This window comes from Sebastes fasciatus, chromosome 1, assembly GCF_043250625.1.
Source record: "Sebastes fasciatus isolate fSebFas1 chromosome 1, fSebFas1.pri, whole genome shotgun sequence".
Classification (NCBI taxonomy): domain Eukaryota; kingdom Metazoa; phylum Chordata; class Actinopteri; order Perciformes; family Sebastidae; genus Sebastes; species Sebastes fasciatus.
In genome coordinates, this window is record NC_133795.1 from 13,006,542 (window position 1) to 13,032,439 (window position 25,898).

General features: G+C 38.7%; 2 protein-coding genes across 7 annotated transcripts; one reads left to right on the forward strand and one right to left on the reverse strand.

Annotated features, from left to right (window-relative positions):
- Nucleotides 1–998: 998 nt before the first annotated feature.
- Nucleotides 999–19,642, forward strand: hipk1b (homeodomain interacting protein kinase 1b). 4 transcript variants are annotated; one of them, XM_074629757.1, is made up of 18 exons: nt 999–1,337; nt 5,137–5,867; nt 6,673–6,864; nt 6,962–7,143; nt 7,303–7,426; nt 8,425–8,544; nt 8,751–8,837; nt 8,993–9,177; nt 9,285–9,435; nt 10,228–10,414; nt 10,791–10,909; nt 12,092–12,226; nt 13,235–13,395; nt 14,201–14,272; nt 14,639–14,809; nt 15,677–15,891; nt 15,996–16,099; nt 17,561–19,642. In XM_074629757.1, the coding sequence occupies exons 2-18, from the start codon at nt 5,139–5,141 to the stop codon at nt 18,017–18,019; spliced, it is 3,393 nt and encodes a 1,130-aa protein (XP_074485858.1). In that variant the 5' UTR covers nt 999–1,337; nt 5,137–5,138; the 3' UTR covers nt 18,020–19,642. The 4 variants fall into 4 exon arrangements, with proteins under 4 accessions (XP_074485858.1, XP_074485866.1, XP_074485875.1 ...); XM_074629765.1 differs by having other exon boundaries at nt 13,238–13,395; XM_074629774.1 differs by lacking the exon at nt 12,092–12,226.
- A 4,514-nt stretch (nt 19,643–24,156) lies between these two features.
- On the reverse strand, nt 24,157–25,130 carry LOC141764511 (E3 ubiquitin-protein ligase TRIM32-like). Of its 3 annotated transcripts, XM_074629814.1 has the most exons (3): nt 25,003–25,130; nt 24,493–24,885; nt 24,157–24,384 (listed from the first exon to the last, which is right to left on the reverse strand). In XM_074629814.1, exons 2-3 carry the CDS (start codon nt 24,816–24,818, stop codon nt 24,297–24,299), a joined length of 414 nt encoding a protein of 137 aa, XP_074485915.1. In that variant the 5' UTR covers nt 24,819–24,885; nt 25,003–25,130; the 3' UTR covers nt 24,157–24,296. The 3 variants fall into 3 exon arrangements, with proteins under 3 accessions (XP_074485915.1, XP_074485906.1, XP_074485922.1); XM_074629805.1 differs by lacking the exon at nt 25,003–25,130 and having other exon boundaries at nt 24,493–24,995; XM_074629821.1 differs by lacking the exon at nt 25,003–25,130 and having other exon boundaries at nt 24,259–24,384; nt 24,489–24,995.
- Between the last annotated feature and the right edge of the window lie 768 nt (nt 25,131–25,898).

Sequence of the window (25,898 nt, forward strand, 5' to 3'; positions counted from 1 at the left end):
AATTCGTGCAAACTCTTCAAATCTGTGATCTCCTCCACCCTTGCCACATTTTGGATATCCCTAACAGATAGTTGTATGTCCATACCTCCATGTTTGTTTGAGTTGTTTGTATACACATACATACACACACACACACACACACATACATACACATACATACATATGTACAAAAATAGAAAAAATAAACAAAATAATAATAAAAATAATAATGATAATAATGAATAAATAAATCTAATTTAATTTTAAAAAATGAAAAATTCTCAAAAAATGCCAAAAATACTTTCTTTTTCAAGTCCACAGAAATCACATTTATAATCAATATCCAGCTTGAATGTCTCTAACACAAGTTTTACCAGGTAAATTCTATGTAATATCTTGAAAGACACTTCCTTAAGTTTGTTATTGATACAGTATTTATCACAAATTTTCCAAGCTTTCTCCCACTGCATATCCTCAAATAAGGAAAACATCTAGATGGAGGCACAGAAACATAACTGAGTGTGTTCCTATGTAGGACCTGACTGGAAAGCTCATAAGTGCATTAGTAAAGTAATGCTCCTTACTGACTAAAATATGTTTAAGTATATAAGTTGGTGGAAACAATCTTTAAGTGGTGTTTTTTTTCCAGTCTTTATAGGTTTCATTTAGTTTTAAGGTACATCCAAACATTCATGGAACATTTTGGTCCCACTGGAAAATTACTGGTAGCCTATATTCCACATTACGTCACGTCACTTTCTTTTTCTTTTTTTTCTTTTTTTACCGTAAATACGTTATTTACCCTTTTCCATGATGTGTAAAACGACCCCAAATCTCACTCAAACAACTCCTTCAATAACAATAATATAATAATCATCTCATAGCAGTTGTGAATTACATTTATATGCACTAAAATCCACCTTTATTGTTCACAATGGAAGAAGTTGCGCTCATCTCTGCGCCCACTCCACAGTAATTACGGTAGTAGTATTACCGGAGATGACGTCAGGATCGCAGCTGATATATAACGACGTGGTTGTTCCGGTGAAAAAGTGGATTTTGCTGCTTCAAGACAGGCTCGCTTTAGAGTAGATTTTATGATGTTTTAATCAACAAATGTATATATTTTTTAGGGCTACGTGATTTAGGTTAATAATACAATGAGAACTGTGTGTTTTCTTTCTGAAAACTCTTCATTTGAACGTCTTTAATCGTGCTGTAAAGCTCTCCATCGACTGAAGAAACAATGCAGGCCTAGCTAGCATCTGACGGTAGCTAGAGGAAGCTAATCTGATAACGCTGTGGGGATTTAAACCTTTGGACGAGGACCAGTTTTTCGACGCTTTAACAACAATCCGGTATGTTTACACCTGTTTCAGTATCAAATGTTGCTCTTCACGCACTCTTTGTCATTGTAACTTTAACTTAAATGTGTCAGTGATGAGCTACTAATCCTTTAAACGCCTTGTTTGTCCACGAAGTTAGCTCAGTTAAGTAAATGTTGTTGATTCGACCCTAAAGTCTGTGTCATGTTAGATTACAGATGTTAAACAAAATGATGGTTAATTTATATAATTAATTTAGTTTTCTGTCATTTCATTTTTGACTTTCCACTATGGTTCATCACAGTCACCCTGTCAGCATTTATCTATTAAGTACACTGCTTATTTGCATTTTCAGTTGAGTTAAAACATATATTAAAGTAATAAAGTCTGTGTCATAGGGGTTACAGATGTCCAACAAGATGATGGCCAATTTATATAATTAATTTAATTTTCTGTCAGTGATGTGGTCATTTCATTTTTTGACTTTTCCACTATGGTGCATCACAGTCACCCTGTCACCTCTCTTTTAGTTAAGATAAGATATTCCTGTATTAGTCCCACAGTGGGGACATTTGCAGTGTACAGCAGCAAAGGGGATAGTGCAAAAAACAAGATGCATCAGCTAACACATATGACAATAACCTGATATTTTCAGGTGGAGTTTAATTTCATTTTCACTTTGCAATGTCATTTTCCACTTGTGCAATTTTGTTAATAGTCCTGTTTATTGTTAATACTGTATATACTGCTCCTATTTTTATACTTTCTATTTAAATGGTTCATATTTTGTTACTTTGTTTAGCTCTTTTTTTTAATGGTTGTGGAGTCTGACAGCTGCAGGAAGGAAGGAAGGACCTTACACTGCTTGTTTGCATTTACAGATGAGTCAAAACATATATTAAAGTAATAAAGTCTGTGTCATAGGGGTTACAGATGTCCAACAAAATGAGGGCCAATTTATATAATTAATTTAATTTTCTGTCGGTGATGTGGTCATTTCATTTTTTGACTTTTCCACTATGGTGCATCACAGTCACCCTGTCAGCACCTCTCTCTTTTAGTTAAGATAAGATAAGATATTCCTGTATTAGTCCCACAGTGGGGACATTTGCAGTGTACAGCAGCAAAGGGGATAGAGCAAAAAACAAGATGCATCAGCTAACAAATATGACAATAACCTGATATTTTCATTTCATTTTCACTTTGCAATATCATTTTCCACTTGTGCAATTTTGTTAATAGTCTGTTTATTGTCAATACTGTATATACTGCTCCTATTGTTATACTTCTTTCTATTTAAATGGTTCATATTTTGTTACACTTTGTTTAGCTCTTTTTTTAATGGTTGTGGAGTCTGACAGCTGCAGGAAGGAAGGAAGGACCTTACACTGCTTGTTTGCATTTACAGATGAGTCAAAACATGTATTGACTTTATATTTCCTTAACTGGAAAGTGTAGCTCAACCGGAAATCGGACCCACAAACATTACATTTAGGTCCCAGCCTGTCATTGCATAGAAACACTGCCTGAGCTGTCCAGCTAGAGCAAACCAATGGCATACATTTTTATTTCTTTAAGGTCTTTTATTTGCTTGCAAAACACATTAACTCTGAAATATAAAATCAGTTATATTAATTAGCAACAAATACCGCATATTTCCACAGAAACAAGAGGTGTCAATCAAAATACAGATTGTCTTTCATTTATAAAAGAAAGCATATTATGCTCCACTTATGTAAGTATGTTTGTCCTGCTACACATCCTATATGAAGGCCATATGTTGGATGTGCAGCAACCTTTCCTAACACTGTTTATCCAATCCTAAATAAAAGGGTTTTGAGGTGTCTTCCAGCGTCTTTATAATCATTTAATGTCAGGGTCCAGCCCTGCCCATCAGATAACATCTTACAGTCTTTTAAAATATACAATTTTGACAGAATATCTCAGATTTGATGGTTTGTGGAGCATTTTACACTCAGTTGACAGTTTTATTAGGGATAGCTAACGAAACCTATTGCAGTCTAATAAGATTAAGATTAACTTTATCGTCCCGAAGAAAATTTCTTGGACATAATGCTGGGCAATATGACGATATATATATATATATAGTCAAAACAATATAAAAATGTCTATTGTATATATTTTTCTATATTGTTTCTATTGCAATGTAGGCTTATATTTATTATTTTCTCTTGATCTTTCACTTAAAACTGTAAATTTTTTCACACACAGTTCTTAAAATGAGAAAATACTCAGTTCTTGTCTATAATTAAGTATTTAATTCACGCAGGAGTATAGGCATAAGGCTTAATAGGCTTTACCGTGTGGTTATTTCATATCAACTATTTATTTATTTATTGAATTACCAGAAAACATTCTGTATCATGATATACATTGTTATCGAGATAGAAGATTTTGGCCATATCACCCAGCCCTAGTTGGACACATACAGTATCTGCTGTATAACATACTGCACACACACAGTACATACACACAGGGCTGTCAACATTAAACAACCCTGCAATACATCCTACCTTCATGAAGGTTATAAATGTTCAGTTTAAGGCTGCCTGCAACTAACTATTTTCATTATTAATTAATGTGCTGATTAACTTTTGATTTAATTGATTCATTAATTGTTTAATTTTTGAACTGTCTGGTGCCTTATCACAATTTCTCAGAGCCAAGATGACATCTGGAAATGACTTGTTTTTGTCCAACCAACCGTCCAGAACCCCAAAATAATAATTTTACAATCAAATATGACAAGGAAATGCAATACATCCTCACATTTTGAGCTGAAACCAGAGAACGTATTGGTATTGGACTGAAAAAATGTATTGATTATCAGTACAGTTGCTGATTAATTTTCCATTAATGGAGTAATCAATGAATCCATTCATCAGTTCAGCTTCAGTCCAGTTTGGTTCAGTTTTTGTTGAAACAGTTTTACAGAGGTGTTCAACTTAACGGCAATTTTAGAGTCTGTAGTTTGAGGATATTGTTGAGGTGCATTGTAGGGATGCACAATATGGATTTTTTTCTAACAATACCAATAAACGATCTGCTTCTCATGGCCCATACCCATAAGATTACCAATAATTTCATATTTTTGTATTTAAAAAATAAGTTCATAACCTGTAGTTTGTTATGCACACATGAGGGTAAGAAAGGCTAAGATGTAGTGAGCAAAGCTGGATGATTCAATATTCCCTATCTCTGACCTAACCAAATCTAACATCACTATTGTTAACACAACAAAAACAAAGAACAGCGCTGACTCTTCAAATGTTGATTCCCCCCCCCCCCCCCCCCCCATTTAAGTACATCACAAAACTTTTAATCCAAATTGCAACTGTGAAAACCATACACACCAGCGACGACATGTTTGGCTCTAGCGTGCTGTGCTTTTTCTTCTTCTCTCTGTTTGTTCGTAGATTGCAAACCGAATTTAAAGGTGCATACTGCCACCTACTGTAGATAGCGCTTGTTAAGTATTAAAGTAATTTGGCTTCATATTATCAGCTTATCGAAATAATACAAATAGTATATCTTTCCTATTATCGGCCGATAATTTATTGGGCCCGATGTATATTGTGCATTCCTTGTGTATTGCATTATAGTGAGAGCTGCTTGTAATTATTAAGTCACTGATGGGGTGGACTGTTGTGGACTCCATTAATTTTAGCCAAGTGTACCAAATAAACGGAGTATATGTAGCAATGCAGGGTATCAACACTGATTGTAATGTTTATTCATAATTTTAAGTTATTAAGGTGATTTAGGTTCTTTGTTTTATATCTCCATCTAATTCTCATTAATCTCTTTTCAGCTATGAGCTCTCAGCTGCAGGTCTTCTCTCCTCCCTCCATCTCCTCCAGTGCCTTTTGCCGCGTTAAGAAGGTGAAGGTGGAGAACAATGTTTGGGATGTGTCCACCACTGAAGCTTACAGCTCCATAGCAGGCCAGTCGGCATACACCTTTACCCCGGCCATGGCTGTGGCACCCTTTGCACCGTCCCTGGTCTTCCCACCTTCAGCACCCGGCTCCAGAGGTCAAGTGGTGGTGAGGGCGGCCGATAGCACTGGCAGTCTTCCCCGTGGATCCAGCCGTCGCGTGACAGAGCAGGCGACATCTTCCTCATATGCTCATACCGAGACGTCCTCTGAAGCAAGAGGGCACAGGCACGGGCAGAAGAGAAAGATTGAGGAAACCAGTGAAGGCAGTGGGAGCGGATGTGGCAGTGTCCAAATATTGGAGGAGCTCTCAGCCCCTGCAGCAACTTACTCCACCCGTACGGGTGGGGGTGGAGGAGGCACAGGCCAGTCTATACCCCACTCAGCTCCAACCACCAAGAGTAGCAGCTCCAATGGTGAAGGGGATTATCAGCTAGTGCAGCACGAGATCCTCTGCTCCGTGTCCTGCAGCTATGAAGTGCTGGAGTTTTTAGGAAGAGGCACGTTTGGACAAGTGGCCAAGTGCTGGAAGAGGGGCACCAATGAGATTGTGGCCATCAAGATCCTGAAAAACCATCCTTCGTATGCTCGTCAGGGCCAAATTGAGGTAATCGAACACCATTTTGTTGATAAAACTAGGGCTGCCCCCTCTTAGTTGATTAGTCGACTAATCAGTCGTCTACGTCGACAAAGATTTCTTGGTCGATTAGCCGTTTTTTATGCGTTTTGAACTGAAAAAGTTGGATCGGTGCATCCGTACTTGCAGCATGAATACTGCAATGCTAGTAATTTGTGTGGCTGTATGTGAGATTTATATAGGCCCTGCCGATCTAGCTCGAGAAATGTTGAACAGAGTCGATGCTTCAACATGAAAGCTAATTTATTAACACTGCGTTCCCTTGTGTCAGCTGCACCTTTTGTGTAGGAAACTAGGATCATAGTATTGTGTTTACAAGGGTTCCACTTTATCTGCAGATGCATCACAGATGCTACCAGGTTGTTGTTGGTTAGGGCCGATAAATTTAAATGCAACTGATGTATAGTGACTCCCTGCCTATGGTACAACTGACACTAAGGCTGCAACTAACGATTATTTCATTGTCGATTAATCTGTAGATTATTTTCTCGATTAATCAATTCATTGTTTGGTCTACATGTTGATCAGTGTTTCCCAAAGCCCAAGATGACGTCCACAAATGTCTTGTTTTAATCATTGCAGCTCTAACTGTCACGCCACATTATCAATCATTTTGGCGCCAACTGGTTAAATGAAACCGGCCACCACTGCAACTGACTTACATAAAATATCATTATTGTGTACTTCCTTGTACTTGCATAACTCTTGTTATGCAACATGATTGCACCAGATTTAATTGACAAGTTACACAGGTTTACTTGTTTCTCTTTAATAGGTGGGTATCCTGAACCGACTGAGCGCAGAGAACGCGGACGAGTACAACTTTGTGCGTTCATACGAATGCTTCCAGCACAAAGGTCACACCTGCCTGGTGTTTGAGATGCTGGAGCAGAACCTGTACGACTTTCTCAAGCACAGCAAGTTCAGCCCACTCCCCCTACGGCACATCAGACCCATCCTACAGCAGGTTGGCAAATGTTTTGGCAGACATTCATTAAATCATATTTTTACTTTTATTTTTCAGTACTGCAGCTGAATGAATATTTGTGTGTTTGTATCTTTAGGTGGCTACAGCGCTGATGAAACTGAAGAGCCTTGGTCTGATTCACGCAGACCTGAAGCCAGAGAACATCATGCTGGTGGACCCCCTTAGACAGCCCTACAGGGTGAAGGTCATTGACTTTGGCTCAGCTAGTCATGTGTCCAAAGCTGTCTGCTCAACCTACCTACAGTCTCGCTACTACAGGTTAGTGGCAAGACACCCAGCTGCGTTTTGTTAATCTAAATACATCTTTCCTTGTAATCTTATGAGTGGTGACAAATAAGCCATGTTACTAAGACACACAACTCTAGCTCAGTTGTTTTTCCTTGCTACTAGTCCTTTAACCTTCTCTTTGCTGTCTAGGGCTCCAGAGATCATTCTGGGTTTGCCGTTCTGTGAGGCCATTGACATGTGGTCCTTGGGATGTGTGATTGCTGAGCTGTTTCTGGGTTGGCCTCTCTACCCTGGAGCCTCCGAGTACGATCAGGTCAGTACTGACGCTGGTGTTTCCCAGGTCTTAAAAAATGCTCAAATGCTTGGGAAAGGTTAACCTATAAGATAGAATAGGGGTTGTTAGTTGATAGCAGGTCATGAAAGCACTGTAGTTGCTCTGTAGAACTCATATTGAGAGCTGCTAGTTTTGCTATAACGGCCGGGCCACACAGGCTGCTTGGGCAGCGTGTGACGGCTACCTTGCTGAATTGATGCGTCTCTCAAACCTGTGGTGTCCACACTGACAGCGTTTTTGCTGCTACACTGATACTGCCAGCCTTTTCTGTCTTTCTACAGTTTGCTTTTCATAATGACCATTTAATTTCATTATAAATGTCATTTATATTTAGTTTTGACAGAAAGAGGTTGAGAAGCGAGTGCTCATTTGTAATAATCCACTATTAAAAGCCAGTACTTTATTCATTCATGGAGCCATGCAAGTCACTGCATTTTCCCCAACACTGTCCTGCAAATATTTCAGAATAAAAACCTTATGTTAACAAATGAAGGAATTCTGTCCACAGAGTGCGTTTATTTATTTTGAAATGGAAACAGGAAGTATTGACTTACAAATAAATATATGAACTTTTGTCTGTTACATATTCTACAGATATAGACATTGAAACTGTAGTAATGTTGCTGGTACGATGTCAATATACAGTCAAAAGATCATCTGTCTTTGCTGTGAACCGCGTGACATGCGGAAAAAATAGGCGCGACGCAGCCGAGCCGGGCCGCTCACACAGACTGTGTGGCTGCTCTAACCTGTTAACATGGGCGCCATTATAGAAAGCACCAGGATGCGCACACGCTGCTCACGTTCCCAATGTGTCCCGGCCGTAAGCCAAGAGATACCAAAGTGCTGCAGAATAACAAGCATATCTACAAACTGTAAGGCTATATATTGCAGCCAGTCCGATTTTAGTCATATCCACTTACCGTTTTGTCTCACTCTGATTCTTAAACTTGAATGTTGTTTCTTCCCGTTTCCAGATCCGTTACATTTCTCAGACTCAAGGCCTGCCTGCGGAGTACTTGCTGAGCGCCGGCACGAAGACCAGTCGCTTCTTCAATCGAGGACCTGACTCTAGCTACCCACTCTGGAGACTTAAGGTTAATATAACCGCATATTAATCATGTTGAGCATCTGCTTATTAAGTACGCTGTAAGGATTATTATGAATATCAGAACATGATCAAATAAAAAGAAGTCTTGATGCTCCTTCTGATTTAATTATTTGTTTTGAATTGTATCGATATCACTTAATGTTTAATAGTTTTAGCACTTAATGATGAACATAAATGGTTTCTGTTTTCCAGACTCCATCAGAGCATGAAATGGAGATGGGTATCAAGTCCAAGGAGGCCAGGAAGTATATCTTCAACTGTCTGGATGACATGATGCAGGTAGATGGCTTTCTCACATAACATCTAATTAAGTTTTAGCACTTCACACACTGTTTTTACACAAGTACCATACACACAAACCCTAGAAATCCCATTTCCTATACCTCATATTGTTTGTTTGACCCATTCGGGTGTTATCTTTTTTTGTATTCCAGGTCAACCTGTCTTCTCATTTGGAGGGAACGGACATGTTGGCTGAGAAAGCTGATAGACGAGAGTTTATAGACCTCTTGAAGCGGATGCTCCGTCTTGACGCCGACAAAAGGATCACGCCTACAAAAACTCTGGGTCACCCCTTTGTCACAATGAGCCACCTCATGGATTATCCCCACAGCTCACAGTAAGTGTGAAGATGTTCTTTTAGGCACCGCTGCACGTACATGTTGGTTTGGGTGAGTCTTTATTTAAATGTAATCGCTGAAACACTTGTTACTCCATCTTCTCCAGTGTGAAGTCCTGCTTCCAGAACATGGAGATCTGTAAGCGTCGAAGCTCCTACGACAGCGGCAAATCCTTGTACTCCACCAATGCAGTCCCCAGCGCTGCAGCGGGCAACCTCACTGTTACCTTCAGTAGCCAACTCAACCAGCATAACCAGGTATGACCAGTAGTTGCGTTAGGGTCGTAAAAATTGCATCATAATTTATTATTACCTGTCATTTTGATTTAGATTTTTTACTGAGAAGACACATTTAATGGCATATCATTTTCATTCATTAATTTTAATGTTTTATAATTAATATAAAAAAAACAAGTTGAGAGTTTATGCATTTATAAGGGTATGGAGAGAAAGATGAACAGAGACACCGACCGTGCGGTCACTTTTCATCTCAACATGTCATCACAAGAAGCAGATGATTTTTTTTTTCTTTTTTCGAACTGACAGCGAAGGCCAGTAAAGATACTGTGGCTATTGTGCCTGAACAAGCAAATATGAACAATGCAATTTTATACAATTGCAATTTTAAATTTACGGATTCTGCAAGCACTCGCTTCACTTGAAGGAAATCCGCTTGGTCACTGACACACTGAGGCACCCTTTAGTGTCTATGAGATGCACCGTGCTTTCAACTAACTCCAATGTGTAAACCCATATATGTCATTATTAGACGGCTAGAGAATGTGTTGCTGTGACTCATAGCTCTTCAACGCGCTACTGTGAATTACTTAAAGTTACAGTAGATCACCCTCAGTGTCCTAATCTGTCAAAATGACAAACCGCCTTCAGATTTTTCCGTCATTGTTAAAAAAAATTCAGTCAATGACGGAAGATATTCAGTTAACGAAACCTCTGGGTATGACCCATATCTTCACCACTAATTCTTACACATGTTTAGGAACCTGTAACTACTCTAGTATTAATCAATGGTGTTTGTAATTTCTCTAACAGGTGCCTTCCGCGGGGGGAGCGGTGCCTTTGCTGAACTACCAGCCAGCTCTGTACCAGCAGGCAACTATCAACATTCCCGGGCTCGCTCAACAGAGTGTCCCGATTCCAACGCGTCCTGCTGGGCTGTGTAACCAGACCGAACCCTTTCAACAGACTCTCATCGTCTGCCCTCCCTCCACTATTCAAGGTAAAGTATAAAGTTGCAATCGGGCTGAAAAGAAGGCAGAAACCACACAAGAGGTTACGGCAGTGTGGAAGGCTTATCAAATGCCAAGAAACTTCACTGTGGTTTATTCCCATTTGATTATCAAGAAGGGTGTCTTCCACTTTGATAGGTATCTGGTTGTCTCTACCAACACGTTGGTTATTGTTTATTACTACATCACTTCAGTTGAAGGCATGCCTGTGCAGATAGCGATCAGAAACCTGAATAAGATGCTTATATGCCACAATATCCCACTTTTTGGTTTCTGGAGCCAGGGATATTTAACAAAATCTGATCTTTAAGGAATATCTGTTGTGCATGTTACTCATTGATATGCTTGTGTGGAATTGTTTTCCAGGGCTACAGCCATCCAGTAAGAGTTCCAGTTTCCCTGTGAGGATGGAGAACTCTGTACCCATAGTACCTCAGAACCAGTCTGCTCAGTCGTTGCAGATCCAGCCAAGTATGCTCGCACAGGTAAGAGTTTGTAAGGTGTGTGTGTGAGTGTTACGTCAAATTTCAGATATCTGTGAGGGGCTAATCTTTTTGAAAAAGATTTCATAAAATGATTTCATGCTGTTTTACTGTGGTCATTCGAAAAGAGACATTGCTTGTGTTGTCTCTGGCACACTTTCTTTGACAGCGAAAGTGTGCATGTATGGCTGACCGAAGTGCAACTGGTACTTAACTATTATTTGGTAATTTTTCAATATTATTACATGCAATTCTTTGGTTCAATGTAGTGTATAGATCCGCAGACTGGAGCATCTGCTACCGATGAGAAGCAGAGTGACCGCTTTCTCATCTGAAGTGGGTCGAAGATGCGCCAAGTAGACCTGCCTCATATATACATCTCCTGTAGGAAAGGGGTATTGGAGGTTAATTTGCATGTATGTAGATTTGCAGCATTATACATTTCTGATGTGACTTCAATTTCAGCAATTCCGTACAGATTTTCCTTCACGCAGTGCACATGAGCACATTTGTTTTGTCATCTGTCATTTAGAAACCTAAACTCGAGGTTGCAGGAAAAAAATCTGGCTAAATCCATGAATGATGTCATGTACTTGGCGCCAAGCTGAGAGCAATCATGCCCAGTTTGCTCATTCATGGATTCACTGAGTGCATCCAAAAGTTCTCCCATTTGGGGTTTTTCCTTTCATGCCCCCCTCTCTTTTTGCTGCCAGCAAATCAAGCCAAAGTTTAGCTGGGAGCAGTTTGAGACATTTGCTTCAATAGAAAGGTTTGCTTTCAGTGGAGATGTTGTTTATTTAACTGCATTTATACCGGTGATGTTTGAAATAACAAAAGATTTGACTTCAGCAACACAGTCCATGCTGTTTATTGTTTGTGTTTCTGCTCAATCTCGCCTTGGATTTGCTTCCAGGACTGATTGGACTGCCACTCAGGGCCAGGCCTCTCTTATTCCCAGTCTCCTATCTGGGATGGAGGCCAGATGTTAAATGCTGGAGACTCATCTGGCTCGAAAAGCTTCTTAATTGCCGTTTGCTAAAAGTAGGAATAATTGCTGCACACTGCAGAGGTCAGGTGTCCAGATGGCCAGTGGTAGCAGTCTTCGGATACAGCCTTTTGAAGGACATTTCTTTCCATCGTGCCCTAACGCTGCCCTCCCCTATCCTCCCTCCCTCCCTCCTCCAGGGTTCCTGCACACCCCTGATGGTGGCCACCCTGCACCCACCCTCAGCAGGCATAGCCCCCCAGTATTCTCTGCCCCTCGGGCTGGGCACCGGGGTGGGTCGGCCCACCCTCCTGGAGCACACAGCCACAGTGCTGGTAAAGCAACATGGACACCCCTGAAGAAACACATGCACACTTCTTCTACCACTAACAATGCCATCTCTCTCCCGCCCCACTCTGCCTTTTTCTTTTCATTTGTTTGCAATTTTTTTCCCTCTGAGCCACACGCCGTATGGGGCTAGTCTTTATTTTATGCATCATATTCCTTCATTTTGCCTTTTCACACACAGACCTGTCAAAATCATGGTTGCTTATTTTTTTTAATTTTGGTCTTGGATCACCATTATCCTTCTTGGTATTCATTTTTTTAAGAATTCCCCTTTGTGACATTAAATCGCAATCGACAAAATGTACTTTCCACTCCAAAGGACGCCCCGTCCCCACAACATTCACACACTCTTTCATTCCCTCCCCCACAGTCTTTCCCCATAGGTGTGCTGAGGGCATGGAGCGCATGTGTTGCTGAGTTGGTCTGCGCTTTGCTTGCAGCTTCTCTTGTCCTGTCCTTCCTTGGTTTCAGCAAAGGAGGTTGCAGCTACAAAGTCACTAAAATCCCTACTCAACAGCCCGACTCTCTGACACACATCTTTTGTTTCAGCCCCAGAACATGTGGCATGCCTTTTCCCAAGACAGCTTATCAGCAGACTGTTTGGCATCAGTGAACTAAACTAATCTCTTTCTTCAGTATTTCTTCTTTAACAGGCACCGTGGTCCTGTGTATACTTGTCTTTATACCTGATCTGACTGTTTACAGTGCTTCATTGTTCGTGCTTTGCATGATATCATCTTGTGCATTTGTTGCAGGGCAATGCTATAATAAGGTTATGGCTTGGGGAAGGTTGCTCGCTTCTCTATCTTTGTGCTTTTGCCTGTGGAAGAGATTGGTTTGTGGCCAATTGGTTTGCCTCTTTGTCTTTGGATTTATTTCTCAGCATGGCTCAGTTTGTCTGACCCATTCCAGCAATCATATGACTTGTGTTGACTCATTAATGTCTGATCTTTTATATTACATGTACTGAAGGTTGAGTGTGTCATTTTTCTCAGCAGGCCTGGCCCACTGGCACCCAACAGATCCTCATACCATCATCATGGCAGCAGGTCCCAGGTGTGGCCATCCACAGCTCCGCCCACCAGTCAGCTGTTCCTGAATCACCGCTGGAAACGCTTCATTCCGATGCTTCCACGCAGCAGGGACACAGCTGGAGGTGGGTCAACCAACGACTGTTAAATCCAGTCTGATGTCTGAACTAGCATCTTATAGTTTTACATTTTACTGTCTTTTTTCAAAAATGTCACAAACATCAAATTCAGACATGCATTTGATTTAAAAGATGCCATTTTTGCTTAGTATCTTGGTTAAAGCTGCAGTAGTCTGTCACTTTGAGCAAATATGCTATAGTTATTTTTATAAAACGGTCACTATATCCTGACAGTAGTGCATGAGACAGATTATCTGTGTTCTCCTGTGCTCCTAATGGCATTTGTAAGTTTCTACCATGCCCGAATCTAAACAACCGAGCTGGAGCCTGGGTGGCTGGCGAACTCCGGTCAAACTAGGCAGCGCTGATCAAATATGAATCAAGATTCTGTTACTGTAATGCCTATTTCCGCCTTTTGTGACCCGGCTGCCGTGTTGAAAACAGTCGAGACAAAACTAAGCCGACCGTAGAAAACTCATTTTTACAGCTTTTTTATCATTTTTGCTCAAAGTTACCAACTTTAGCTTTAAAGGTACTCATTTTTTACAACGCTTAATACCTATTGTCTTTTTTTTTTTGTGGCTAATGTGACTTCATTGATTGATCATCTCAATCAATTTTGCCATTATATTGACTTATTTGGAATAAGTACTTAACAGATAATGACAGAGCAGTGTGAGGGATGTAAACGTTAACATACTGTGGGTTTGTGTCAGAAAAGTCTGCTTTCTTTGCATTTTATTTAGTTTCATGTTCTGATTTTACCAGTGGTGTGTCCACCTCTGACTTGTTTGATCTTTGGCCCTAATAGGAGCACAACCCAAGCCAGGACCCAGCAGGAGAGGAAGAAGGTGAAAGCCAGACGTGGAGAGAACAGAAACAGGTTGGTTGAGTCCTGTAGTGTTTTTAAAGTCGTCACACCAAATGACAGAAAAAAACTGACACCATAAAACTCAACCAGCAATTGTTTATCACTTAAAGACATTTATTACTTAGTATTACAGCAGTTAGTTTATCACCTTTTAACATAGATGTAAATGCAAATAAACATTGATAGAATGAAAAGTAGACTGTTAAAACAACTCAGTATTTTTGTAGGTGATGCATCTTTTGGTGGTAGATTGATTATATTTTTTTTTTAGAGTGCAGCAAGACTTGCACGTTCCTTCATATTCTGTTTTTACCACAGCTGAGATCACGTTTGCTTTGGGTGGGAAAACTCAACATTTGTTGTCGTTTCTCTGTTTAGGGGTATATCCACCGCATCGTTACTCAGCAGCAACGGTGTGACCCCACCTAGCGCCAGCGCCACATGGTCCCAGCCAATCGTCATCTCCGACACACCCAGCCCAGCGGTCAGCATCATCACGATTCACAGCGACACTGACACAGAAGATGAGCGCAAATTCCATCCCGCCAGGTGAGGAACATGGTTTTAATAGTTTAGAATTTTCAATTAGTTTTTATTTTATTTTTCGTTTTGACTTTTTGATTTTAGTTTAGTTTTAGTTAGTGTGTTTGCTAGTTTTAGTTTAGTTTCAGTTTTTCAGAGTTGTTTTTTATATATTTAGTTTTTTACAGTAGTTTTTAGTTATTCTTAGGGCCATGTATAATGTCTACATAAAGTATCTACATATATATACAAAATGCATGGTTGGAGAACAGGAATTGTTATAATGTTTCATTCTGATGCTACTTTAGTGAAGCAATTGCAGCATACCGCCATCTCATTGAAGGTCAAGTCTGTTCAATTTCTGTGGTTAAATGTCACGAGAGTTGACGGAAATTCATGCTGTCTCCTTTTCCTGTCCTTTTTCCGGTAGTGTGATATATTGGAGCTAAAAAATGAACTGAAATTCATTTGTTTATTTTTATTAGTTTTTTTACCCAAGCTGTAGTTTCAGTTAACTAAAATATTTTTCACTGCTTATTTTTGTTTTAGTTTCAGTTTTAGTTTACTATAATAACCTTGGTGAGGACAAGATAATCCTCTTCACTATTTAGTGAACTCTTCAACAGAGATCTGCGATTGCTCGGCCTCCCTTTAGCATCTTATTTCTTCCATCTTAGATGCAACACCGCTAGTCCAATATTTGTAGCTCCAAAAACAATCCTACAACCTACAACCTGACACTATCCTACACTGCCATGACAATTTTCTACTGGAGGATCAATGAGGGCTTGTTTGACTCCATAGATCAGTCCAGGGCTTTATTCATTTTGACTGAATTATTTTGATATATCTTTAAAATGTTCTTGTGAAATGACACATTTTCTCTGTTTACAGTGTTGGTGTGAGCCAACGCACCAACGTCATCAGCTGTGTGACGGTGCACGACTCGGACTCCTCTACAGCCAGTCCCTTGACTCCTCTGCCCCGCACGCTGAACCAAGCTAGCACCGTGTCATCACGCCAGGCCAAGTCTCTGGCGGTGGTGGCTCCTTCAATCAAAACCCAGGGGTCTGAGAAAGGAGCGGCTTCACGTGGACGCTTGGAGACCGGTGAGAGTCACTCATCTACAGTTGTCTGTGTGTTATCAGGAATGAATTCTATTTTGTGTGTGAAAGCAGTATAATGTAATAATACTTGCTGCCTTTTAATTCAGTGAACTACATGAAGCCTAAGAGATCATCCAACCGACAGCCCTGCATCTCGGGGGAGAGTCACGGACTGGTGCCGAGCCAGTCTCACCCCTTAAACCTCAGCCAGGTAAGGCTTCTTACAAGTTTAGATATGGCCGTTATAGCTTTTATGTTTAGTTCCATTAAACTGTAGTTACAGGTAGTGCTGGGCAATATGACTTATAAATAATATCTCGATATTTTTAGGCTATATTGCGATATACGATAAATATATTGATTATAGGGGTGGGTGATATGGCCAAAATCTATCACGGTATATGTCATTTTACATCACGGTTGATAAAGAATTGACACAGGAGGTAGACAGTACTGTAAGCACTTGATGGGAAAGGGTGCAAACTCTTCAGTATCTTCATCACAGTAACAAACACTGCTAAGGTGAATCATATCCGCTGTGAAAGGTTAGTAAGTCAACAAGTTGAAGTGAGCAACATGAGGCACTAATAACGCTTATTGCTCCAACAAGGTTAAACATTTATATCCAAACTGCAGGTTCATTGGTTAAAACAAACAGTATTTCATTATGTCAAGAGGAACAGGCTGGAGGATTTATGTCAACATACGCAGACAGAGAGGAACGGAGAGGAACAGCAGTCATAAGTTGCAAAAGTCCCCCAAAGAATGATGTCAAAGTCATATGATGTTTTTACTGGTAGGACACTAAACCGTTACTTTTTATTTCCCCTTTTTTTAACACACGTAATCAAATATTTTTGGCAACGATTCTAAAAATCTGGTTGCTAAAGAGTTACAAAGTGTTGAGTTGAAAAACAACCTTGTGTTCATTGAGTCCAAAGTGCTCTCTGCTGGACAAACACTGTAATGGCAGATAAGAGTTTATAAATGACCCTTAATGACTATTTTTGTTTTTACACATCTGCCAACCTATGTGCCAATATATCTCATAAGACAATACCCGCGGATGTTTTTTGGCTCGTTCAAAACAGGGGCTTGTCTTTATTTATTTATTTATTTATTTGTATTAGTTTATTTGACAGGGACAATACATAGGTATTGTTACTTATTTAAAGTGCAACCGATGCAACGTATATAGGACTTGTAGACATAGCTAATTTGTAGACATAGCTAATTTGCAGACCTTGTCCCTGGTTAGGCTTTTAACAAAAAGAAAATACATTTAAAAAAATACAGAATAGCACATCATACATAAAATCACATCGTACATTACAATCATTTTACATATGATCATATTAATGTTAAATTTTAAATGTCACTAACCCAGAAGTGGGTTGGTCAGTACGAACTCCTGCTGTGCAGTCAAACTTTGCTCGAACCCACAAAGCTTCTTTTTTTTTTTGCGAATCTTTCTCTAAAACGATGCACGATACATTTAGAATATTTCAATTTGAAGGAATGATGCAGCCATAACAAACGTAGTCCAGGCTTTGAATATAAAGTGTTTCTAATCGAAACAAAAGAAACGGACCAAGTGTACACGTGATTTTCTGCCTTCTTCTCGATGCATCGATGCAGTTGCATGTATACCGAGTGTCGTTTCTTTTTTTAGGTTCAGCCGGTGGTTTCTTCATCTCAGGAGCGTTCCCACAGTGACTCATCTTTGCGTCGCCAACCGACGTTCCCTCCGGCCGTCTCCTCTCACTACAACTTCCCCGAGGTGTCCGCCCTGGCCTCCGCCTCGGCTCCTGGCCCCAGCCTGTACGCCTACCCGGCCTCCACTGCCCTCTCCTCAGCTTCTCAGGCCATGGAGCAGCTGCTAGGCCGTGGCCACGCCGGCCATGGACACTCCCCCTCCGCCTATGCAGCAACGTACACCTCATCGTCCTCCTCCAGGAGAGACTCGGCCGGTCGTAAGGACTCTGTGAGTAGTCTGCTGCACGGCCTCCCCGCAGCCTACCAGCATCAGTTTGCTACTGGTTCTCCCTACGTTAGTGTGACGCCCCGGGCCGAGGCTTACAGTGCCTACCAGCTAAGCCCCAGGCGCCTCACGCAGTACCCGTACCTATAGGGAGAAACACACACTTTGAACAAAGAAAAAAATCTACTTTCCCACATACTATCACGGAGGGACATTTTAAACTGTATTTCTAGTAGAATAACTGTTGGTCACTTATTTGTTTGCTGCTTTTGACTCCAAGGCGGCATTTCACCTCCAACTCATTTACATGCTCTTTTGGGTCGTTTTAGTGTTTATGAAATGTTCTCTGGTATTATTTGATATATCGGTTTATTTGCCCTTTAACAATATTGTTTATAGCCTGTATTTTATCCCCATCTTATCCAGATGTATAATTAAGGCATTGTGGTAAATGTATTTTACTCCTGTTTATCTTGAGGTTTATGTGAAGAGAGGTTGTCCTCCTGTCACATGCTGCGATGACACTTTAGGCTTTTAGACACGTGACTCACAAGACTAGTGAAGGGCTAGCTGACAAAGAGTTGCAAGTCATTAGTTTTCTCATGACCCTCGTTATAAAGTTTTCACACTAATCCCGTGAGGCCCTGTGTTTTTAGCTAACATAATAATGGCTGTACCTTACCCATGTCTGTTTACTCACAAATTATGTCTTTTACTATGTTTTAAATTATGTTTTGTCATTGTGAGAAAGTTAAGAGGAAGGTCCATGAAGATGTCGAATAAGAGAAAAGATGTGGTCAAAACTGTGATGGATACATGTTAATTTAAGTGCACATGTGATAGTCTGTTAATGTAGTGACAGTGTTTAGGCAGGATTAATCATGTCCTTATGCAATAGAAACTTTTTTTTTTTTTTTTTTTTTTTAAATCTGCATCAACTTGAGTGCTGAATGTATTTATGAAGTGTATAGAGGAGTGAGATCAGCATCCTGAGGAATGACGTGAAAAAAGAAAAGATATTAACCTTCTTCCCTACTTTTCTCTCCTTGAAATATAAAAAAAAAAAATCCAGCTTCACATGGACAGAAAAATATTCTATATCTGTGAATCCTGACTGTAGGACCTGCTCATTTATTAAAACAGCTTTATGGCCAGTTTTTACTGTTTTGTTTAAAAAAGTAATAATGAATTTTTCCTGTTTTCTCCCCCATGACACTTTGGAAATGCTCGCTAGGAAGTTGTAACAAACTACCAACACTGTTGTACAATGAAAATAACAATCATGAAATCTGTTAGTAAAAAGGCCTTCTGCTCAGTTACTTAATGTCTGATGAGAAATCACTTATGTCTCTTGCAATAACTCAGTCAAAGGTGGTGCAGTCCACTAAACGTACACAGTGTATTTCCCCCCCAAAAATGTGCAAAAGTGGCCAGTTTGGCTTCAGTCATGTCTGAATATAATATGTTGAAATCCATTGTTTTCACATATGGATTACTACAGTCGGAATACAGCTGATTTGCGGCTTTTCCTGCCACCGTCTTAGTTAAAGAAGGTGAATCTCTGGATGGTTTCTGTGGGTTATGAAAGCTTTTTTAGTAAATCCTTCCCTGTTGTGTTTGCATCAGTTTTGTGTTGTAATGTCTGAATATTTAACTGTATTCATCTTAACATAGTATAGTTAAGAGGCTATTTGGTAGAACTAATTCAGGGAATAAAGGTTTCAGCTCAAATAATCCACTGTCACTGTTTCAATAAAAATAACCACAAATTCACAGCGCTTTGTTTCATTATTCCTCGCCCTCCCCTGTTCCGATATTAAACTACGAAATAATGCTTTAATTTCCCTCATTATTCTGAACTGATACTGCAGAGAAAAGTTAGTACTGCTAATCTATGATGGCACAGAGGCCTTATGTTTTCTGTCCGTCCGGCCCATTCTCGTGAACGCGATATCTCACAAACACCTTGATATCTCACAATTGGACACGAATGTCTAATAGGTGGGACATTTTGTGATGGACATGGATGTAAACTGCAACTTGACTGGTTTGCGGTGTGGTTTTCATGTAACAACATGCTATACTATACTAAAAAAATTTTACAGAAAATACCATGACTTTTTATGACATTTTCCGACATGCTATACTATGACTTTTTAAATGATTTTTATGACCTACTATACAATGTCCTTTTTTCGACGTACTATACTATGAGTTTTTTTTCTAAATACTAGAATACGACGTTTTGATGATTTTTTTTGACATGCTATACTATGATTTTTTTGTTACTTTTTTCAGCATATTATATTTTTTCAACACACTGTTTTATGACTGTTTTAAGACTTCTCGACATGCGATACTATATCTTTTTTTCGACAATCTATACTATGACTTTTTGACATACTATACCATGTCAATTTTGTGACTTTTTTTAACATGCTATACTATCACTTTTTTACAACATACTGTATTATAATTTTTTTCTTGACAGACTATACTATGATTTTCTTTCGACATGCTAAACTATGACTTTTTTTGACATAATATACTATGACAATTTTGCGACTTTTTTTGGACATACTATACTATGATTTGTTTTTGACATACTATACTATGACTTTTTTTCAAAATACTATACCATGACTTTATTTTTTTGACATTTTTTCTATGACTTTTTTTCGACATGCTATACAATGATTTTTTTTTTACATACTGTACTATGACTTTTTTGCCATGCTCTATTGACTTTTTGTACAACATACTATGACTTTTCTTTCAACATAATATATTAACTTTTTTTTGACATACTCTACCATTACTTTTTATGATTTTTTTTCGACATATATCATATACTATGACTTTTTTTTATATGCCATTCTATGACTTTTTTTGACATATACTATGACTTTTCTTTCGACTTACTATACTGTGATTTATTTTACGACATTCTATACTATGACGTCATTCATGGCATACTATACTATGACTTTTATGGCATTTTATTCTATGACATTTTCACGCCTTTTTTTCGACATACAATACTATGACTTTTTTTATGACATGCTATACTATGACTTTATGACACTTTGAAATGCTTTACAATGACTTTATACATTTTTTCAACATCCTATACTATGACTTTTTTATGACTTTTCTCGACATACTATACTATGACTTTTTAATAAATGTTTTCAACATGCTATACAATGACTTTTTATGACTTCTTACAACATACTATACTATGACTATGATTTTTACCTCCGCCAAGGCCAAAGGCCTAGGAAGGAGGTTATGTTGGTTTGTTTGTCCGTTTGGACGATAACTCCAAAAGTCCACAATTGATTTGAATAAACATTTTTGGAGGGTTGGATTGTGGCACAATGAACAATCCATTAGATTTTGGTGGCGATCTGGATCATGATCCGGCTTCAGGAATTTTTTTTAATAATTCTGTTCAGCCTGTGCATTAACACCACAGGCCACCACAGGGGGGCAGCGACGTACATGAAACCTGCCTTGACGGAGCAGTGCGCTCTCGGAGTGTGTACTTCTAGTTTTTGACATGCTATACAATGACTATGAATTTTTTCGACATGTGACACTATGACTTCATGACTTTTTTTCAACATATTATACAATTAATTTTTTTATGACATACTATATAATGACATTTTTAATGAAATTTTCAGGATTTACTATACTATGACTTAACTATTTTTCATGATATACTATTTCATGACATTCATGATTTTTATCGACTTACTATACTATGACTTTATTACTTTTTTCGACTTGCTATACTATGGCTTTTTTATGAATTTTTTTGACATGCTATACAATGACTTTTTATGACTTCTTTCAACATACTATACTATGACTTTAGGATGTTTTTCGACTTGCTATACTATGACTTATTTATGACTTTTTTTTACATGCTATGCTATAATTTTTACTATACTTACTATAGTATACATTTTTTTTAATGATTTTTATCGACACTAAACTATGACTTTTTTCATTATTTTTATCGACTCACTATACTATGTCTTTTTAACCCTCCACCATTCCGCCGTCTTCTTTAGGGGGTAGGGGTGGGAAACTGGGGATATTCAGGGGAAGATAAAAAGTCAACAGAATATGTCACATAAAAGATTTTTTTTCCCCCTAATAATGCGTAGTACATTTGCACTTTGGCCCTCACTGCATTAGACGTACAGTATAAACTGTATACAGTACTTAGACTATAAACTGTGTGTAAGCTGTATAATGTTTTGCTGCTCCAGACAGATTTATTTTCATCTTTTTTGCCTAAAATGTCTCTTTTGATAGTAAAGGTCGCTGACCCCTGGGATAGGCAATCACATCAGGCATCAACCTCTACAATGGTTTTCTTTTTTTATATATATTTTTTATATATATATATTTTTTCCCCCTTTTCAAGGTTGTTTTCATATATGCAATTTACAGTTCGTAATTAAAATAGTTACAATAAACCAATTTTTAAGTTGTTGAGCTTATAGACAAACTCATTAAGTACACTAGAGAAAACAACTTCAACATTCAAAATTGAAATAAAATTAAGAAAAGAAATAATAAGAATAATGATAAAAAGAAATCAGAGTTAAAAAAAATAAAACACAAATACAATGGTTTTCAGACATGTAGTTCAACTCAATGGACGCCTATAAGGACGGTGGGACTTGATTCCAACTCACTTCAGTAATAATACCCACAGTAGTTCACATTATGCATCACTTACTTGTTAGTTGGGTTTGATTGAAGGGTCGAGGTTTGGTTTGGTTTGGGTTGCAGCAGAGTTTGGGGAGTTCATGCAAACGTGCAGTGCGTAATTACGCACAAAATAACCCCAAAAATAAATATATAAACCATAGTTCGATGCATGAATCAAAGTAAAAGCTCGGCCCTTAGTTCAACATTATAAAATACTGAAACAAACTTAATCTCGTTTGCATAACTTGCTTGCGAGCGGTTGAAAAACTAGTTTCTTCTCGTTGTCCTCATGGTGCAGCACCTGCGTGTGTTTCTACATGATGACGGACGCGCGCTGATTGTGTCACTCAAACCTGCGACGACTTGTAGTTCTTTAACAAAAGAAACAAAAAAAAGGGCTCCTCCACTTTTTATGACATATACTCTGTCCTTTTAATATTTTATGGCACACTATAGGGTTGTGTATGTGTATGACATGCTGTACTATGATGTTATCTGACAATGTCTTCAAATTTGGCACAAATATTCATGCTAATTATTACAATTTCGCGCAAAATGTCTAATAGGATGAATGAAGTGATGACATTTTGGACAGACATGGATGTAAAGTAAGCTGCAACTTAACTGGTTGGCAGAGGCATAAACTGTTATGTCTTAGCTTGTTATTCCCTGTTTAAAAGTAAAAATCTTTCATTGTATGTCACTAAATATATATTGTAAAGTTTTCTTAAATGTACACATTAAATGCAAAAGATGTAAAGCCTATTTATTATTCCCGTTTGACACAGTCAGACTGAATGAATGAAGGAGAAAACAAACTACTCCAGTCCAAGAGAAATAAACACTGAACACAACTCAAGATATATTTTTGGATTTTTTTATTAAAAAAACATTTTTTGGTTACTAGAACATTATTCTTCATGTTCCCAACAGTAACAAATTCGTTCACAGACAATGTTTTTGTGGAAATGTGTCTAACTCGAGTAAAAAAACCAAAAACAATACTTGTAAGCTGTATGTTTTTATTTATGTAAAATAAATAAATCTGAATAAATTGTGCTAAAGAATTTAGAGGAACATTGAGGATACGAATCATTCATGTCAGTGATCCACATCGGATTTGATTTTCTTAAAACGCATGCGGGCAAATTGATAATAATAATGAAGAAATATACATATATATATAAATGTAAATATACATATATATAAATATATAAATATTTTAGAATAATTTACAATACATTATATAATACACCACATATTGCCACTGGATTGTGTCCTTTAAATCAGAATGAGCTCTTCACACTTTTGGGAGGTATTAAAAAAAAAAAAGTAAAACATTCTGATTGATTAAGTTAATATTGATTTGATGATATTGCAGTTACTCTTATTGTGGTAAAAAAAAACATGTATTTTACAAAACATTCACAGATCAAGACTTGTTGACTTCCAGTCAGTGCAGTCCTTTTAAACCCCCTTTTTGGAGTTCAGCAGCACAAAAACTTACTTTAAAATCTTAGGCTACTAAATCTCACACAAAGCTTTTTAGATCCTCACAAGACACGAGCAGTGAATGAGACGCAGGTCCATTATTGTCCAGCAAAACACGGAGTCCTGAGCTGTCACATTCATCAGTCTGTCCAGTTAAACCCCGATGAGAGAGGTAGAGATGCCATTTCTTCTGCTGTTAAAACAGTCAGCAGCGGCCCATCTCTCGTCTTTGCAGCACACAACTGAACATTGTTTGGAGTGTGGCCATGAAACCAGTGTGTCTTGGATGAGGGCTAAAGAAGGACACAGAGAGAGAGATTAGATATCGGGCTTGGAATAAAACAAACACTGCAAATTGCTTTTACACAATCTATGAGAATAAAAACCGAGGACGCACTTACAGTCTTGACATGATGAGTTGGGGCTTTGGGTCCTTCAAATCCTCCACCGATTGGTGCCTCATCCCATGCTGCGCCACCTCCGCAATCTGGTCCCATATCTCCGTGTTGACCCACAGAGACCCGGGCAGGGTCAGGCTGGCTCGGGTGCAGGTGATCCAGCGGCACAGAGGGCAGGAGACGCTGCGGATGACCCCCTCCAGCCTGGACAGTTTCTCCAGGCAGGGGGCGCAGAAGGTGTGGTTGCAGTGGAGGACCCGTGGGACCCGGTCGCTGCGTGAGTACTCGCAGAAGCACACGACGCACTCCAGCTCTTCGTTAATGGACATGGTGGCTTGAGAGTTGTAGATGATGCAATATAGACTGGAAGCAGAGTGGATCTCTTCACCAGACAACCTGCAGCACATTTTAAAAAACGAAAAAAAAAGTCAGTAAAAAAAGGACTTCAAATATCCAATATCAGAAAAACACATTTTCTAATATGAGAAAATCCACAGAAAAATCTGTACTTACGTTCAGGACTTATCAGGTCGATTGCTTTACTACTGAAGGTATGACTGACTCCTGGTATGACTGAGGCTTGCTTTGACTGTTTGCTCGGCTTGGCTGCTATTATAAAGCATACCTGCAGTAGTCACGTGTGGACTTCCAAGGAAGACTCTACAGGTAAACATCTTCTGTGGAACTCCACTCCGACGGAACATGAGTCACATAACCGGTTTTGTTATCCTGTAAAAAGATTATAGGTTGTGCGCAATCTCAACGGGAATAAAAAAACAATAAAACTTTGACCTTGTTATATGACATGATCCTAAATATTTATGGCCTTTTTTAGAGTTTGATTTGTCACAGAAGCAGATTAAAAAGGAAGGTTTTCTAAAATGTCCTGCCAAGCAGGGTAATTTATTTGCATTTACTATGAAAACATACAATGTCACACAAGATTAACTGAAGCATGGAAATTTGCTGTATAATCTCACAACACACTCCCATCATCATCATCATCATCATCATGTTTGTCTTTTTTTAAGATGGTGCCAAGAAAAGAGCAATAGAAAGGCAAATCTGCTTTCAGACCATTTTTCTGTTGAAACATTAGATACACAGTAGAACCATCTTTACTAAATGCAATGCACAACAGTAAATTATCAGCAATTATGTGAGCCTGGGCCCTGGCCTGTCTGTCTGTGTGTCTGTGTGTGTGTGTGTATGTGTGTGTGTGTGTGTGTGTGTGTTTGCCCGCACTTAGCAAACAAACACTAGAAGTTTCTTTAGAACCATGACAGACAAGCCGAGGCCGTTTCTATAAATAAGAGAACAAAAACACAAAGAAAAAAAATTATCAAAAAGAAAATAATATACAGAAAAAAAAATGTTGGTTCTCTTCATGTGTCTCTTTACTTGGACCT

Excerpts from the sequence above, each read along its gene's own strand:
- LOC141764511 (XM_074629805.1), bottom strand. The coding sequence starts at position 24,896 with ATGTGCTGCAGGTTGTCTGGTGAAGAGATCCACTCTGCTTCCAGTCTA. Across the intron at positions 24,385-24,492 it reads CAACTCATCATGTCAAGACT|CCCTCATCCAAGACACACTG; the intron begins GTAAGTGCGTCC and ends GTCCTTCTTTAG.
- hipk1b (XM_074629757.1), top strand. The coding sequence starts at position 5,139 with ATGAGCTCTCAGCTGCAGGTCTTCTCTCCTCCCTCCATCTCCTCCAGT. Across the intron at positions 6,865-6,961 it reads TCAGACCCATCCTACAGCAG|GTGGCTACAGCGCTGATGAA; the intron begins GTTGGCAAATGT and ends TTGTATCTTTAG. Across the intron at positions 7,427-8,424 it reads GAGCCTCCGAGTACGATCAG|ATCCGTTACATTTCTCAGAC; the intron begins GTCAGTACTGAC and ends TCCCGTTTCCAG.